The 18,741-nt window shown below is 32.2% G+C and overlaps 1 protein-coding gene across 3 annotated transcripts; it reads left to right on the forward strand.

Annotated features, from left to right (window-relative positions):
• Positions 1-3,016: 3,016 nt before the first annotated feature.
• LOC132738019 (ELMO domain-containing protein 2-like) lies at positions 3,017-18,334 on the forward strand. Of its 3 annotated transcripts, none has more exons than XM_060725432.1 (8): positions 3,017-3,133; positions 8,530-8,730; positions 9,130-9,256; positions 10,778-10,907; positions 12,690-12,823; positions 13,075-13,143; positions 13,986-14,119; positions 14,734-18,334. In XM_060725432.1, exons 2-8 carry the CDS (start codon positions 8,577-8,579, stop codon positions 14,895-14,897), a joined length of 912 nt encoding a protein of 303 aa, XP_060581415.1. In that variant the 5' UTR covers positions 3,017-3,133; positions 8,530-8,576; the 3' UTR covers positions 14,898-18,334. The 3 variants fall into 3 exon arrangements, with proteins under 3 accessions (XP_060581415.1, XP_060581413.1, XP_060581416.1); XM_060725430.1 differs by having other exon boundaries at positions 3,080-3,206; XM_060725433.1 differs by lacking the exon at positions 3,017-3,133 and adding an exon at positions 3,150-3,219.
• The last annotated feature ends 407 nt before the right edge of the window (positions 18,335-18,741 follow it).

Consider the following 18,741-nt stretch of genomic DNA (forward strand, 5'->3'; position numbering starts at 1 on the left):
TGACCTTGACCTTTCAAACAAAATAGATGTAACAGATATAACACACCAAGATGCTAGCACATTATAAGTTTCAATGTCATATTTTAAAATATTTACTATAAACAAAGTTTTGATAAAAAAAATATATTTGACCTTTTGACCCAACAATTTGAACATGACTCTGTATTTACATAAAAAATTTGAGATTCATAGGTCATATCAATTTAAATCAGTGGCCAGATTTAATTATTTTTAATATTACAGGTCCTAGTGACCTTGATCTTTGACCTGAAAATGGATGTGACAGGTAGAACTCAGCAAGGTGCATTCACATAACAAGTTTAAAGTTCCAAGGTCCATTCACTTTAATTTAATGGCCAATTTTATGCTCTGTTTTTACAGGTTCCTTTCAACCTTAAAATGGTCTCAAGGTGACAGCATTGTTAGTATTGATGTCAATGACTATACATGAAAACTTTTACAAAAAAGGTTATCCAACAACAAATGGGTCATGACAATAGCTCTGCTTTTTCTTTGAAAAGTAGAGCTAAAATTCATAATATTTCATACCAGTTTCAATCTTAGTAAGACTTACGCATCACCTTAACACTGAACATGACATACAGCTATAGATATAAATGGGGCTAATGATTTGCATGATGTGAAGAAAGAAGATATAACTTTTTTTGACTTATCTAAGTAAAGAAATTTAAATGACAGACTTCTTACCTCAATTGGAATTCCTGAACTAACATCCCCTACTATATATGTTAAATGTTTGTCTGTCTGTATGAAAGCTGAAAATAAAAAAAATAGAATACCATTATGTCTTGTATACTTATTCATGTAATTCCCACAAAACTTTGATTTTTATGTTTCAAATAGTTTCTTTTATTATATATACAAGTCATCTTAACTTCCACACATGAATTAAGACAATCTTAACAATCACATTTTGTTTTTTCTTTAATTAACTTTATTTACTAAAACTACTTGTGAGTTATTTCTGTTTTAATTGGATGGTGACAAAAGTGTTCAATTTAAACAAATTTATTAGGAATGAAAATAACATTTCAAAAAAAAAAACTGTAATGTACTGTTGATACTTGTATTTGAAGATGATTATGATAATTTTCATATATACACAATATGTGCTACATAATCTAGAAAAAACGCTACATAATTTGGGATACAGTTCAGTGATTTTTTCACTGTATTTTACAGCCAAATAAAGGCTGTTTCCCATAGCCCAAAATAGGTATATTTTCCCCTAAAAATGCTAATATTTTCCCTTAAAATGCCTTGTGGTCTTCCTTACCAGAACCATGACTTAACAGCATCTGACTTATATCATCTGGAAGACAGAAATATGTCCCTTTATATAGCCTCTGCTATGTACCATGCATGTTAAATTGAATTGATAGTAATTTTTTTCATAAAATGTGTGGGTAAATTCCATTTTCAGTTGTTGGAATTTGATTTCAGGTTTTCCCCCTTTTCTGATTGATCACGCTATATTTTCCCCTTTGGAAAGCCACAGGTTGTTTTGAAAATTGGAAAAAAAATCATCGCAGTAAACTGAGTAAAGTATTGTTCAATTTCTTCAATACCATTTGAATTTTATTTTTTTTACGCATTGATCTGCTATTTTTTTAATTTATTTTTCTCGATTTGATTTCTGGAAACAAGTGTGTTGTAAACAGTAGTTTTGCTATGATTAGCATAATATCCATTTAGATAAATCATCACATTAGAGATTAACAAAAATTGGCTGACAAAATAATCTGAAACACTCAAAATACTTTGATGATAGGTTAAACAGCACATATTCATTCATATCTATTTAACATAACAAAATATCTGCATTTACTTCTTAATTAATGTAAAGGAATGATCTGGTTTGTATGTCACGGTTCAGAACTGTCTACTATTTAGAGGGAAGATGTGTAAGTGGCCAGGTAGCTCGGTCAGTAAAGCCAAGGAACAGTATTCCAAGGTTCCCAGGTTTGAGTCCAGGTCAGACTGCACATTTTTCTCACCCTGTGACATTTATATTGGAAATTGTATGCTTGTTATTAAATCATATAAGCTTTCTGCATCATAGGTAGCACCAATTTTCATATTAAATCTTGCACAACTGATGTTTAAGTTACTGTTCCAGCATGAAAATTTTTAATGATCTTTATGACTTTAAAAAAGACAATAATCAAAATAATATGTTAACCTTTTAAAATATCTACATATAGATCTATATCACTTAAACTTTAAAAGTACCAAAACTTGGAAAACATCTGTTTACAGCACCTGTTTCTAAGGTATGACACATAACCATGCATAATAAACAAATAATAAAATGTGAATTAAAATGTATATTCATGCTAAAACTTGCTATCTTAGATTTCAAATAAAATTGTTCAATGCATTTTATTTAAACTACATTTTTTTTAAATAAATCTCTACTATTTAATATATTAGGTCATACTTTCGTGAAAATCTAGCACAAATTATGACAGAAAATAACAAAAATACGATGCCTGTTATTTTCAAATATTTCCAATTATGTGAGCTAAAAACATTTCCTCACCTTGGTTGTGACTTTCTACTGTTTCCAGACTGTGACATATTTGACATAGGGTTTGAAAGAATAGGAATAAAATAGCAAAATGTTTTGACATTTCTTTTCTCTTTATCCGCGCCATGCTGTCTTTTTTATATTTACAAACAAAACGAATTTTCATATACGAAATTCCTTATATCTGCTCATAAAAACATAATTCTAAATTATTTTTATCATATAATAGCACTCAGTTACTTTCGATGACGATCTAAAATTAAAGAAACATTCTTAAATTATTATAAATTTCTACGAATATGCGACTTTATTAAAGGTCAGGAAACAAAATATCACTGTTACAAAGGATTCTATTGGCTGAATGGTTTCTAATGTCCTCCTGACCTATATTTATACATTACGGAAGGAAAGGCTTCAAAGCATTTAATGCATCCTATTATGACAGAAAGTTCGTTTGGTTTTTGGACTTAATGATATAAGCTCCGATGTAATAGCACCACCAATCTTAATTGTGATCAGAAGTCAATATTTTGTCTCTGGTTTCTGTGGAAACGCTGACCAATCAAAACACGCCATGTATCTGTAAATATTATTATGATTACCATTTTATTAACACGTTGTGGAAACTACATCATTACAATTGAGAAAGAAAGCTGTAAGTTTTAAAGGTCTCAGCTGTTTTTTTTTCACCCTTAATGAAATTTAATTTAAAGTCTTTTTTGTTTTTAAGTCATGCTCAAGTTAAACAAAAAAAACAACAACAAAAAACAGAATAATAATGATGGTGAAAAACGACAGACTATTCTCACCCTTATCTGCTTATAGCTTATTCCCTAGTCCTAAATATAAGACTTATACGTAACCTATTTCATATTTATCATTCATTAAATGATTAATCTGATATTTTACATGTTTCATTTTCCATGACCAACATAAAACTATAAGTTATAACAAGCCTGTAACGTCTAATATATTGGACTACCTAGCTTATTCCCCACCCTGACCGGTTCTCTTCCTAATCGTTTCCTACCCCCATAACAGTTCTGCCCAAAATTTGAAATTTGTTGACAGTTTTTCTCAAAAAAGATTTTTATTTTTTTGTACAAAGGTGTTTTACTATTACTATTTTGAACATGATAACAAGTATTGAAATATTGTTGGCAACATTTGTTTTGTAAATTATACTTTTAAGGAAACATATTTTTGTGCAATTTTTCTATCTGTTGTTTCACGGATTTATATTACAAGGATCGGACACTTCCGTTTAGCTTAAAGTCTCGTCACGCGCATGCGCGGAATCGCACATAGGATAAAGGTGGACAGAATGTGAGATGGCGGAACGCGCGGAGTGCGAAATATGACTGATTTTCAAAAGAGTATGTGGTGTTATTGTAGCTTTTGAAAAATTATATACATATGAATGTATGGATACAGTATTATTTTGTGTCGCTAAAGTATTTCTATATTAAAATATGCCGATAGAACGATGCTACGCTTAGTTAAAAAAGTACCTAATTTAAAAAATATTCGCCTATTGTTTAGGCATACTCTCTACACTTTGACGCCCTTTTACTTCAAGCACAAATTATAACCGCGACTCAGATTAAGATAATTCTTTTTTACATGGTTTAATGGGTGCATTGCAAAAAAATGTTTCTTGATTGCTTAAAAGCTTTTGAAGAAATTTATGTTTGAAATTTGTCTTTATTTCTGTGAATTATTTCCAAATGATTTGTACATTTTTTATTTAATTACCTGTTTTATATTTAATTAGTATAAATATAGTAAATATTCTACTATTAAGTGTATTAAATATATTTTCTGATCATTCTAGACAAGCGTTCATATATAGATTAATTCATTAGATTGGCAATGAAGATACTTTTATTTGCATACGGAACAGCTGTTATATAAAAAAAAAATTATTTTTTGAAACAGATTTTTTTCATAGTTATCCTTCACAATTCACGTCAAATGATTTATTTGTCATATGTTTATTCTAATGAGTTTTCAAAGAAAGGGCTATACAAATTTAGTTGTATATTTTCTATTTCATTTATAAATGTTAATAAAGAAAATAGATTTACATTGTATTGATTTATATCCTCTTCAGAATCATTTTCTTACCCCACATACCATGGACTGTAGTGAAAGACCGCGCACATACAAAATATACATTCAAATTCTATTTGTTTTTGAAGATTGGGTGTTGCAATTATCACATGTAACCTGGTAATGAAAGTTTGAAAATAAAGTTTTTCAATTATCTCTTGTTACCTGATAATTAACCCTCTTCAAAAGTAATTAAACTTCAAAGAAATTTAAGCGCTGTGTAAAAAATAATCAAAAGTTACTTTTATTTCGCATAATACTGACTCAAACTGTTAAGATTTTTATTGTTTTTCTAGCGTTACATTTAAATATATCAATAATATCTTTCTACAGGCATTCAAATAAAAAGAATATTTAAAATATACGAGGCCGGAATCGAGACAGCCACACGAGAGTACTTTTAAAATTGTTTCGACGATTATCTTCTTCACTGCACCGACTTTTGAAAACAGATTTACAAAAAAATAATAATGATATAAATGATGAAGGAAATTTAAATATTCTATGAATATGGCAATATTAAAATCTCGGCAATATTTTGTACTAAAAAATGAATAAATTTTCTTCACGTGTTGAGCGAATTGTAAAGCCCGCAATACTTTTCCCGTAAAACAATTGTGCGTTAATAAATTTGACTACATAACCCAATTAATCTTAAATATTGCATCTTTGATCATCTGTGAATAACTTACATCGGCTTATTTTTTATTTTGAAATTGAATTTATTATGTTACCATAATAATAAATTTCAAATACCTACTTTTTATATAAAAAATGTAAATTTACCGCGGATTTTTTTCAAGTTAATTTTTTAATCGTCGTTGCGGTCAGATAAACTGTACCTTTAAAAAATAAATTAGATATTTGAATTAAACAAGTATTTTTCTTCAAAATAAACTTTAAATTTCCAAAATCGGATAATAAATGGAAAAGCTATATGGTATTTTGTAAAGTAGGTATCCGTTGCAAACGGGCATTTACGCTTAGCGCCGGTAAATTATCGTTCGATGTACCTTTATCGGATGCACGACAAGATATTTAAGCATTTATATAGGGTTAACTGGGAGTGTCCGATCCCTGTAATATAAATCCGTGGTTGTTTATATGTATAATTTCCCGCTCATGACTTTCTTTCATATTAATTTGTTAATCAGTATAAATCTGTATTAAACACAACTCAACTGCAACTCAACATAGATATTTAATTCTTTCAATACATGTAAGCATGCAAATATGAGGAATTTGCAATAAATGCTATAAGAATATGAGTCTTACAAAGGGTGAAAGGAAGACATTTTGAAAATCAACCAAACAAGAAAATAATGACCAATTTTTAATGTAATGTAAATTAATATCTACATCATAAATATTTTCAGTTAATAGTTACATGCTTATCATTTGAATAATACATTGTACAAATTTACACAACTTGAGAAATTCAGACTTGCTTTTAGTACATATTTTTTTAGTTTAAATGTTTGGTGGTTGATAATATGAAGCATTTTGTTAACAATAAAATCTTTTAATTATGGATAAAACAGCCTTTCTCATTAGTTTTTTTTCAGTTAGGTCAGAGGTCACTTTTGTACTACTACTCCATTCCAGTCTTTGTATTTTGGATAAACAACCTTTTTGATTGGTTGTTTCATCAGTTATGTTAAAGGTCATTTTTGTGTCGCCTCTACGGAGTAGTGGCGACATATAGGGATCACTTCTCTGTCGTCTGTCCGTCACAAAACTTGTCCGGACTACTTCTCATAAACTACTGGTGCAATTTCATCCAAACTTTACAGGAATGATCAGTACCAAGTCTAGTTGTGCATATTGTCAGCATTTTCCGGTTCAATGATTTTTGTCAGAGTTATGGCCCTGTAATAATTTTTAATTTTAAAGTTTGTCCGGACTACTTCTCTTATACCACTAATGCAATTTCAATGAAACTTTACAGGATTGATCTGTAGCTCAAGTCCTTGCGCATATTGCACGGGTTTTCCGGTTGAATGATTTTTTGGCCGAGTTATGGCCTTTGATAAAAAGGTGTTTTTTTCTGTGTGTTGCCAGATACACAAAAGCTTGTCCGGACTACTCCTCATAAACTACTGGTGCAATTTCATCCAAACTTTACAGGAATGATCAGTACCAAGTCTAGTTGTGCATATAGTCAGCATTTTCCGGTTCAATGATTTTTGTCAGAGTTATGGCCCTTTAATAATTTTTAATTTTAAAGTTTGTCTGGACTACTCCTCTTATACCACTAATGCAATTTCAATGAAACTTTACAGGATTGGTCTGTAGCTCAAGTACTTGTGCATATTGCACGGGTTTTCTGGTTGAATGATTTTTGGCCGAGTTATGGCCCTTTGATAAAAAGGTGTTTTTTTTCTGTGTGTTGCCAGATACGCAAAAGCTTGTCCGGACTACTCCTCATAAACTACTGGTGCAATTTTATCCAAACTTTACAGGAATGATCAGTACCAAGTCTAGTTGTGCACTGTCCGTCTGTCTGTCCGTCTGTCACAAAATTTGTCCCAACATGAAATTGGCCATCATGAGGCTACACATGTGATTACTGATCGCTCTTGTTAGATTACTACTCCAAACTGTTTAGGTTCGGTTTTGGTGCCATTTGGTTACAATTTTTGTCAAGACACATACACAGACAATTGTTTGTTCAAATTTGACAACATTCAAATAAATAATGAAATTGGTCACTTATTTAATTTTGACAGCAAAAAATCTTTAGTTTATTGGAATATTAGACCAATTACCCGTTTCTATTGGAAATTAATGATTTCTTGTTCTGAATTTAATTAAAAAAATTTACAAAGTTAAAAATTCAAATCCAAATGTCTTTTTAAAAACTCCATAAAACAAACTGTTACTCGAATTTCCAATTTTGGAATACCAGTCGTTTAAGAATTTTTTTTAAAGATTTGTTTAACAGAGAGTTTAAGCCACTCAGTGTTTGTAAACCGGTTGTCAAACCACACTTTTGATAGACCACATTTGATTAAAATAGTTTTGACACTAAAAAAACATGGAAATTTCTTTTAAAGCAAATTAACACTTAAACCAGCTGTTGAGAGTAGTGAGTTCTTATAGACAAGGATTTACAATTTATTATTCTATATTTCTACATTCATTTATTATTAACACCATCGTTATTACATAATTTTGACCAGAATGATATTATCCTTCATTCAATGTCAATAGATAGGCATACAGCGGGTTTCTCCATATACAAAATAATTTGGTGTTGACTTCTTGAACTTAGAATAAGTTTTAAAACCTTAATTGTACCCCCTCAATAATGTCAAGATTACCAAATTCCAAAATTTCAACACTGCACACTAAAATTGGCTTGATTGTTTTGTAAAATAGCTCAATTTGTAAATCTATCAGAAGATTGAGACTATCAAACATTTTTAATTTATAAGATTAAGAATAAAATGGGAAGGAACAGTCTGCACATGTGCAACAGTCAGGGAGCAAACATCAGGGGAGGAACTGGAAAGGAGTACCGGTCAAAGTTACCATATTAATCGATAATGACCCAAGTCTTTTTAATTGTTTTATTTAAATTGAATGTTCCTTTTAAATAAACACAATTAGTCTATAGACAGACAACCATAACCTAAACTTTTGACATCCAAATATTAAAAGTACAATTATACAAAAGTCCCCACCAGTAAGAGCAGCACAATAAGTATGTCAGCAACATTCTGAAGGGCCATGGCCATTCATACTACTATCTACATGTAGTCATATTTCAAATTTTATAAAAATATTTTTCAGCACTTTTGGAAAAATTACAGCATCTAGCATACAGACATTAAATAAAATTATAATTCAACTTTTAATTTCAGTTACTTAAAAAGATCAGCATATATTAAACTTGGCAAAGAGTATTCCAATGTTGCAAGCATTATGGGCTAGTTTGGTTGCTACACTGTATGTCTACCTAAGACCAATGTTCAAGTGGATTATCCGCAGGGTGACTGGTAAATGTGAACTCCTTCGTATAACATATCAGTACCCTAAGGGAGCTGCAAGGACCAAATATGTAGGTATGTATTTATGATATAATGCATTCCACTGTACTTTGCAACATAGGTTTAGGGGCAGTGCATAACAGTGTAATGCAGTACAAAATGTTTTAATAGTATTGCATAAAACATATGCATGAATCATCAATGCTTGAAGCAGATTCATTATAAAGAAGCATTTTATAAAATAACTGATGGGGGAAACCAAGTTTGTAAGCCTTATTAGACAGTCATTGATTTCCTACATACACTATTGATTACAAGGTTCAATAAATTTTAGGGTTGTATAAATGTTTGGGTTGTTTCTAAGATGTGTTGCTGGAAGTTTTAAGACACACATACATGTGGAATATAGGAACATGACTGTGTGTTATCACTTGAATTTGTTCTGATACAGACAGTTGCTTGTTTTTGTTGTAGAATACAGTTTAAGGCATTCCAGTCAAAATGAGCTGAAGAGACTTGTAAAAGAGACTGACACAAACATAGAGGCAGCAGTTGTCTTGGTGATGAAAACAAAAATGATATTGCCAGAAGTACATTCACAGTAAGTCTTTGTAGTAATTTGGTTTACTGAGTCAAAACCTATTTTTTAGACCTTAATTACCTGATGAACACTAGATTACATACCCGGTAAGACTCCTGCCTGGCAGTTCTGTCTGTAACCCTGCCTTGGGCTTCCCTGTGTCATACATAGAGATGGAGTGGGTGCCAACATAACCCTCACTATAAAACTAATAAACACAATGAACTTACATGCGTTCAAGTAAGTCAGACTAGGAGAAAGACCCAGGTTGCACCCAGCACCCTTTATTGTACTCAATATAGCCATAGAAAATAATGTATTTTCTCTCATGGTAACAATTTTTTTTTTTGAACAATTAAAATATTAATTTTTTAACACTCACCTAAATCCAGGCAAGCACTTGAAATAGTTCTATGGAAGCTACTGTTTCTATCCCCCCAACTACCACCACTGTTTTATTATACCATTCAGTATAAAAGGATATGATGATGAATTTTATTAATGCCCCTTTTGTTTCTTTCCAACATAGTATATGTTTTACCTTATCTGATATATTCAGTAGATGTGTCCTTTTTCCACTTTTAAGTATAGTTTTTAAATAAAGACCTCTTTATGATATTCTGTCAATTATATCTTTTTATAAACTGTTTGTACTCCTCTATCAAGAACTTACACTAGTTGAGCTCACTGTCACACATCTCTGGTTTATATCTAGGGATTACTTAATTCAATGATTCACTTTGATTAGTTATTTTCATAAGGTGAAGATATATGTCTGTAAGGTGTGATTTAAGTTGAAGAAAGGTGTAACAGGTGATCAGTCATTTAGATAGCTAGGATAAAGTATGTTTCAATAATATTTGGTAAAGTTAATGATTATAATTAGTGATGTTCTGATTGTCGCAAGTCGCTGATAATCAGTTACTGTTATGTAAAACGACAATAATCGATTCACAAAAAATTGTTCCACGTTTGTCGAAAATGTTTAAAGTATCAAAACGAATTAATTCTGGCGGTAATTTTCTTTTAGGAACACCTTGCCGATCGCAAAAAAATTATCTCAGAGACAATTTTGAGTTGAATAGGATCAATACGTGATGTAAACATTAGTAATATATTATGTGATGTTAATGTTATTATTTGACATCCATTGGAAAATTAAATCTATTTCGTAAAATAATAGCTAAGTAGGGTTTAAACTGTGTTGAAAAGTGCTAAATAAAGTTCATGTTACAAAATAAAATCAAGTTCCTTGGGAAAAAAATGTTTCTTCCCTATTTCTTTTTAACGCGACTTTAATCGGAAAGTTATCGATTATGTCCCATCCGATTGAACCGATGATCGATTGGGACAAATTTCATCCGATTTCCATCCCTAATTATAATTATAACATTATTTTAAATGGCTTTGTCAAATCTATAACTAAAAAATTTTACTAGTTTTTTTTTTTTTCATTTTTGAAATTTATCACTCAGGTTATACAATAGCAAGGTAAGAGTAATAATAAAATCACCAATTGAAATAAGGATTTTATTGTTTTAGATTTGAGCACGTATTTCGACAATGTTTGACCCAGATAAATGGATATATAAGATTACAGCATACAGTGGAAACTATAAGACAGGTGAAATATTCCAGTGAAAATTCTGACCATGAAGATAAACTGATGAAGGTAAATTATTGACGATTCTAATTCAAACATTTACATATCTATTTAGGTTGTTAAAGTGCCTTTGATGTTTTTTGTTTTTGTTTTTTTTGACTGTTACATCAACATGACTTTGCTTTATTTTAAGTTTGGGGGGTATATAGGAGTCATCCGGTGGTCGGTCGGTCGGGCGGTCGGTCGGTCCAGACGTCCGTTGCATTTTCCTTGTCCGGAGCATAACTCGAAGACTAATGGTTGGAATTCAATATAACTACATACAATGGTCAAGCACATTGATAGGAAGTGCAGTGCACAAGAACCATAACTCTATCTTGACTAATTACAGAGTTATTGCCCTTTGTTACTTTTTCTTGTCCGGGGCATAACTTGAAAACTACTGGTTGGAATTCAAAACAACTTCATACAATTGTCAAACACAATAAGGGGAAGTGCAGTGCACAAGAACCATAACTCTATCTAAAATAATTACAGAGTTATTGCCCTTTGTTGCTTTTCCAAAGTTTTTATTTTGTCCGGACCATAACTTGAAGACTAATAGTTGGAATTCAATATAACTACATACAATGGTCAAGCACATTGAGAGGAAGTGCAATGCATAAGAACCATAACTCTATCTTGACTAATTACAGAGTTATTGCCCTTTGTTACTTTTCCTTGTCCAGGACATAACTTAAAAAATAACTGGTTGGAATTCAAAACAACTTCATACAATTGTCAAACACAATAAGGGGAAGTGCAGTGCACAAGAATCATAACTCTATCTAAAGTAATTACAGAGTTATTGCCCTTTGTTACCTTCCATTGATTTTTTTGTCCGGACCATAACTTGAAGACTAATGGTTGGAATTCAATATAACTACATACAATGGTCAAGCACATTGAGAGGAAGTGCAGTGCATAAGAACCATAACTCTATCTTGACTAATTACAGAGTTATTGCCCTTTGTTACTTTTTCTTGTCCGGGGCATAACTTGAAAACTACTGGTTGGAATTCAAAACAACTTCATACAATTGTCAAAAACAATAAGGGGAAATGCAGTGCAAAAGAACCATAACTCTATCTAAAGTAATTACAGAGTTATTGCGCTTTGTTACTTTTCCATTGCTTTTTTTGTCTGGAGACCATAACTTGAAGACTAATGTTTGGAATTCAATATAACTTCATACAATGGTCAAGCACATTGAGAGGAAGTGCAGTGCACAAGAACCATAACTCCATCTTGACTAATTACAGAGTTGTTGCCCTTTGTTACTTTTCCTTGTCCAGAGCATAACTTGAAAACTACTGTTTGAAATTCAGTACAACTTCATACAGTTGTCAAGGACATTTAAAGGAAGTGCAGTGCACAAGAGCCATAACTCCATTTTGACAAAATACAGAGTTACTGCCCTTTGATACTTTTCCTTGTCAGGAGCATAACTTAAAACGTACAGGTTGGAATTCAAAACAACTTCATACAATGGTCAAGCACAATAAGAGGAAGTGTAGTGCACAAGAACTATAACTCTATCTTCAGTATTTATAGAGTTATTGAAAGGGGCCTTTGTTCCTTTTCTTTGTATTTCTGGACTTATTACAGATTAATTCAATTAAACTTCATCAATGGCCAACCACATTGAAAGGAAATGCAACATACAAGAACCACAACTATCTTTAATTGCCCACAACCATAACTCTATATTTTAATTCTTTTACAAGGTATTCTGTTACTAGTAACATACTCATTTCCAGGCAGTCTTGTGGGGGTATTAATCACATTTAGTGATAGTTCTAGTTTTTGTAGCTATGGACTGTACTAACAGATGGTGAGAAGTTAACATCAAGAACTAGTTCACAGTGGTCTCAGCTTGGATTCCAAGGTACCGATCCTCAAACAGACTTCCGTGGCATGGGACAGCTTGGTCTTGATCAACTTCTGTAAGAAATATTTTAATTATACATGTCTTGTATTGAACAGCCTTAAAATTATACTTTTAAAGAAACTCTCTGATGTATTAAAACATTATGATAATATTACACATTACTTAAGATTGAGAATTAGACTGTTATGTTACATAAATCTGACCGCTCGTTTTGTCATCTAGTAAGTCTTTATTGTCGGGTTTTCCTGTAATTCATTCAACTATGGATAACAGTTCTCTGAATGTGCTGAATATTTAACATTTCAGATATTTTGCTACAAAGTATACAGCTGAAGCCAGATCTATGCTTTCAAAATCTCACAATCAATATTTCGGGTAAGTTTCATGCATGACAAAGTTGTTAAATGTGATAAAATATTTTACTTCACTTTATAACATTCTGATGTTGTTGTCAGTAGCAATCAGAGTTTGTATTCATAAACATGTAGTATAAAAAAAAATCATATGTACTTTAAATACAAATGTAGTCTGTCATTAAAACACTCTAAGCAAAAAATGGCATTGACATGATAAGATTATTGCATGTTCATTGGAGAATAACTCTAAACTCTCACCACACTAAATATCTTAAATGGACTGGTCCATCTTTCAATCTGGACAAAACCACTTGTCTTTCTTAGGGAAAATTTCAAAATATGGTGACTAAATAGCAAACAGTGTAGACTGTTTTGGTGTTGGTAGTTTTAACTCAGAATCACGACAGTAAGTCACATTGAATTCACCAAAGCATAGGTTAGCCACTACATCATTCCTGGGCAGGCTGTCAAGCAGTTTACCAGTACTAGTTGCCTTCACTTTCGCAAGGAACTGAAACTTCTGTATATGCCAGAGCAGAGGTACAATGCGAATGACTATAGAAAAGATTTCATGATCAATCACAACGAAAGTGACCTGCACTATCTGGGAATCGAACCCGGGTCGCCCGATTCACAGTCCAACACTCTACTTATTGAGCTAACCGACAGCTTACAGTGTAGACCATGATCAGATGGCACAGAGGTACTGGCTGATCTTGATCTGCACTGGTCCTGTGGGTATAAGCATTTCTGGCCAGGAGGGTGAATGGGGGAAACAGTACTTGTCACCTGTAATATGTTTGATTCTATTATAAATCAAGGAGAGGGGAAATGCAAATGTATACTTTGTATGTATTTCAGGTATTCATTTGCAATAGTAGGTATAAACCTAACAGAGCTTGTTTATACATTATTGAGATATGGTAATCTCAGGAGCCATTTCTATAACAGTAAAACTGCTAAACCTACTCTAGAAGACTTTCATGAAGTTTATTGTAAGTATATCATTATGATCACCACATAGTTTGTTGATGAATGTTAAATATAAGTGATCAGTTCTTGAAGAAAGATAGAAAGTTAATATGAACTTGAACCTACTAAGGGCATTAATAATAATATTCAGGGAAAGTTCTATTTGTTGTTGTTAGAAATGTCACCATATGACCATATATGTGTCAGAGCCCCTTCCAAACTAACCAACAAATTAAGCATCAATTCCTCCATCATAGAAAGAATACAATTACTTTTATTGCTAATCATATGACTCATGTTAAATTACATATACATCACAATAATAATGAGATCAAAGATCAAATAAAGATGTTAAAGAAAAGAAGACTTGATTTGTATTATAGCAATTACAATGAACTGAGAAAAATAACAAATTATCTGTTGCTATCTATTTTATATATTTACGTCCTTTTCTTACACTTTCATCTTGATTTTTCTTTTGTGTCAATTAGTTAGTTTAAATAGAATGTTTGTTTGATAAATTAAAAATTGTATGTTGATAATTAATCATGAAACATTTTAAAAATTATACATGTATGTTTTAAATTTTTGTCAGTTGATAGAATATACTGTTGAAGCTGCATATAATATATTACAGGCTATGTGTTCTATAACTTTGATTCATTCTGGTTTGCTGAGAAACCCAAGGACATTATGGAGTTTGGCAGACTACGGGAAAAATATCGCAAGAAATTGGTGGCAAAATTACGTGAAAAGGATACAATTTTTACAGCAGACTTCCAGAACAAGCAGAATTCTTGATATTACATCAACTTGTTTATGCAAAAATATGTGATTGACTTCATTTTTATTTATGCCGGTACTTCAATTTTTGTATGTACTGTGATGCACATTTATCACATACCAATGCCCTTTTTGCGACTCTGTAAAATGGTATTGCACGGCCGTGCATATATTTTGATGTGACGACATTTGCGTTAGATAAATATAAACAGATTGAAGATGCACTAAATATTAGTGTTACACTATAGCGTGTCAATGAAAAATGGTTCTTTTTCTCTTCAAACAGTCTATATTTTTGGTATGTGATAAATATAATTAGTTCATAACTGAATTTATTGAACTTTTTAATAAAATAATATTATGCTCGCCAGAGGCTTGCATAATATTATTTTATTCAACTCATTCAATAAATTCAATATTAAACTTACACTCATTCAATATCCTATATATATATATCACACTATGGTGTATTGAAAGTTATTTCATTGATCATTTTATCATACATTAGTTTATTTATGAACATCTGTTATTACTTAGAAATGTTTAACTTGAAGTTGTTAACATAAGTTATTTAAAGAGGGTGTTTCTCTTATTGTTGTCAATGACAAATATATGTAAATATTTTTCTATGAAAATTTATAGCTAGATAAAATGCATGGAGTATATTTTATAGATTTCTATGTATCAGTCATTTTATCAGATTTACCTGCTATATCACATTAGTTTCAGCAAAATTTTGCTTTGAAATAAATAAGTTTTCTTAATACAGACAAATAAATAGCCAAATTTCCTTCAAAATGAAAACCTTTTGCACTATATATTTCATAACTGCATTTCTGCACAGTTCATGATAATTTTAAATGTACTGTTTATGGCATAACTACATATTTAATCACATTCCTACTCTGTTTATGACATAACAACAGCCTAACTTGCCCAAGCGATCACATGTATTAATCAACTTTTGACTTACATGACCACTTTCTCTTTGTATCTTTAATGTGTTAAGCCAATATAGCTCAAGGCACCAGCTATCTAATTATTTTTTTCATCAAGCATCCATTTTTACCTGTCATTTCTATAGTCTTTTTTTTTTAGCTCACCTGTCACAAAGTGACAGGGTGAGCTTTTGTGATCGCTTTTCGTCCGGCGTCCGTCCGGCGTCCGTCCGTAAACTTTTACTTTAAATGACATCTCCTCATAAACCACTAAGCCAATTTCATCCAAACTTCACAGGAATGTTCCTTTGGTGGTCACCTTTAATAATTGTTCAAAGAATTTAATTCCATGCAGAACTCTGGTTGCCATGGCAACAGAAAGAAAAAACTTTAAATATCTTCTTTTAAAAAACCATAAGAGCTAGAGCTTAGATATTTGGCATGAAACATTTCCTAGTGAGTGTCTACCAAGTTTGTTCAAATAAAAGCCCTGGGGTCAAAATTGGTCCCGCCCCGGGGGGTCATTGATTTTCCCTATATGCATATAGTAAAAACTTAAAAAATCTTTTTTTAAAGAACCCAAAGAGCTAGAGCTAAGATATTTAGCATGAAACATGTTCTAATGGGTGTCTACCAAGTTTGTTCAAATAAAAGCCCTGGGGTCAAAATTGGCCCCGCCCCGGGGGGTCATTGATTTCCCTATATGCATATAGTAAAAACTTAAAAAATCTTCTTTAAAAGAACTCAAAGAGCTAGAGCTTAGATATTTGGCATGAAACATCTTCTAGTGAGTGTCTACCAAGTTTGTTCAAATAAAAGCCCTGGGGTCAAAATTGGCCCCGCCCCGGGGGGTCATTGATTTTCCGTATATGCATATAGTAAAACCTTAAAAAATCTTCTTTTAAAGAACCCAAAGAGCTAGAGCTAAGATTTTTAGCATGAAACATGTTCTAATGGGTGTCTACCAAGTTTGTTCAAATAAAAGCCCTGGGGGTCAAAATTGGCCCTGCCCCGGGAGGTCATTGATTTTCCCTATATGTGTATAGTAAAACCTTAAAAAATCTTCTTTTAAAGAACTCAAAGAGCTAGAGCTTATATATTTGGCATGAAACATCTTCTAGTGAGTGTCTACCAAGTTTGTTCAAATAAAAGCCCTGGGGTCAAAATTGGCCCCGCCCCGGGGGTCATTGATTTTCCCTATATGCATATAGTAAAAACTTAAAAAATCTTCTTTTAAAGAACCCAAAGAGCTAGAGCTAAGATATTTAGCATGAAACATGTTCTAATGGGTGTCTACCAAGTTTGTTCAAATAAAAGCCCTGGGGTCAAAATTGGCCCCGCCCTGGGGGGTCATTGATTTTCCCTATATGCATATAGTAAAAACTTAAAAAATCTTCTTTAAAAGAACTCAAAGAGCTAGAGCTTAGATATTTGGCATGAAACATCTTCTAGTGAGTGTCTACCAAGTTTGTTCAAATAAAAGCCCTGGGGTCAAAATTGGCCCCGCCCCGGGGGGTCATTGATTTTCCGTATATGCATATAGTAAAAACTTAAAAAATCTTCTTTTAAAGAACCCAAAGAGCTAGAGCTAAGATTTTTAACATGAAACATGTTCTAATGGGTGTCTACCAAGTTTGTTCAAATAAAAGCCCTGGGGTCAAAATTGGCCCCGCCCCGGGGGTCATTGATTTTCCCTATATGCATATAGTAAAAACTTAAAAAATCTTCTTTTAAAGAACCCAAAGAGCTAGAGCTAAGATTTTTAGCATGAAACTTGTTCTAATGGGTGTCTACCAAGTTTGTTCAAATAAAAGCCCTGGGGTCAAAATTGGCACCGCCCCGGGGGGTCATTGATTTTCCCTATATGCATATAGTAAAAACTTAAAAATCTTCTTTTAAAGAACTCAAAGAGCTATGGCTAAGATATTGAGCATCAAACATGTTCTAATAGGTGTCTACCAAGTTTGTTCAAATAAAAGCCCTGGGGTCAAAATTGGCACTGCCCCGGGGGTCATTGATTTTCCTTATATGTGTATAGCAAAAACTTAAAAAATCTTCTTTGAAAAAACCCAAATAGCTAGAGTTTAGATATTAAGCATGAAACATCTTCTAGTAAGTGTCTACAAAGTTTGTTCAAATAAAAGACCTGGGATCAAAATTGGCCCCGCCCCGGGGGTCAATGATTTTCTTTATATGTGTTTAGCAAAAACTTTAAATCTTCTTTGAAAAAACCCAAATAGCTAGAGTTTAGATATTAAGCATGAAACATCTTCTAGTAAGTGTCTACAAAGTTTGTTCAAATAAAAGCCCTGGGGTCAAAACTGGCCCGGCCCCAGGGGTGTCATTGTTTTTAACTATATGTGTATAGTAAAAACTGAAAAAAATCTTCTTTTAAAAAGCCCAATGAACTAGAGCTTAGATGTTTAGCATGAAACATCTTCTTATGGGTGTCTACCAAGTTTGTGCAAATAAAAGCCCTTGGGTTAAATTGGCCCTGCATGTTGGGGGGGGGGGTGTTGGGGGGGGGGGGGGGCTATGTACAGGTGAGCGACCTCAGGGCCATCATGGCCCTCTTGTTATAGAACGCTACCTTATGTGATTACAAGATTCAACATCCAAAGTATAATGTATGTGTGAAAAACTTAAATTCCCAAACTGCTAGCATATGCAAATGAAGTTAAGTATGATTTGTGATGTGTATTATCCAATAAAATCGGTAAAGCAAAGCAACGCTCTGCCCCTTCTGTGATGATACATATGATGCTTTGTTGATACTTACACATGTATATAGTGTTGAAAAACTCCTATTTCAAAGGAAAGATATCAATATTAAATTTTTATGTTTTTTCATGCTTAAAAGACCATCGTATTGAAAGAACTTTTTTTTGTGTTTCCCTTGCTGGTCGCTTAATACAAGTTTGACT

This window comes from Ruditapes philippinarum, unplaced genomic scaffold (assembly GCF_026571515.1).
Source record: "Ruditapes philippinarum isolate M1 unplaced genomic scaffold, ASM2657151v2 ctg16759_1_1_1_1, whole genome shotgun sequence".
In the NCBI taxonomy this organism is placed as follows: Eukaryota; Metazoa; Mollusca; class Bivalvia; order Venerida; family Veneridae; genus Ruditapes; species Ruditapes philippinarum.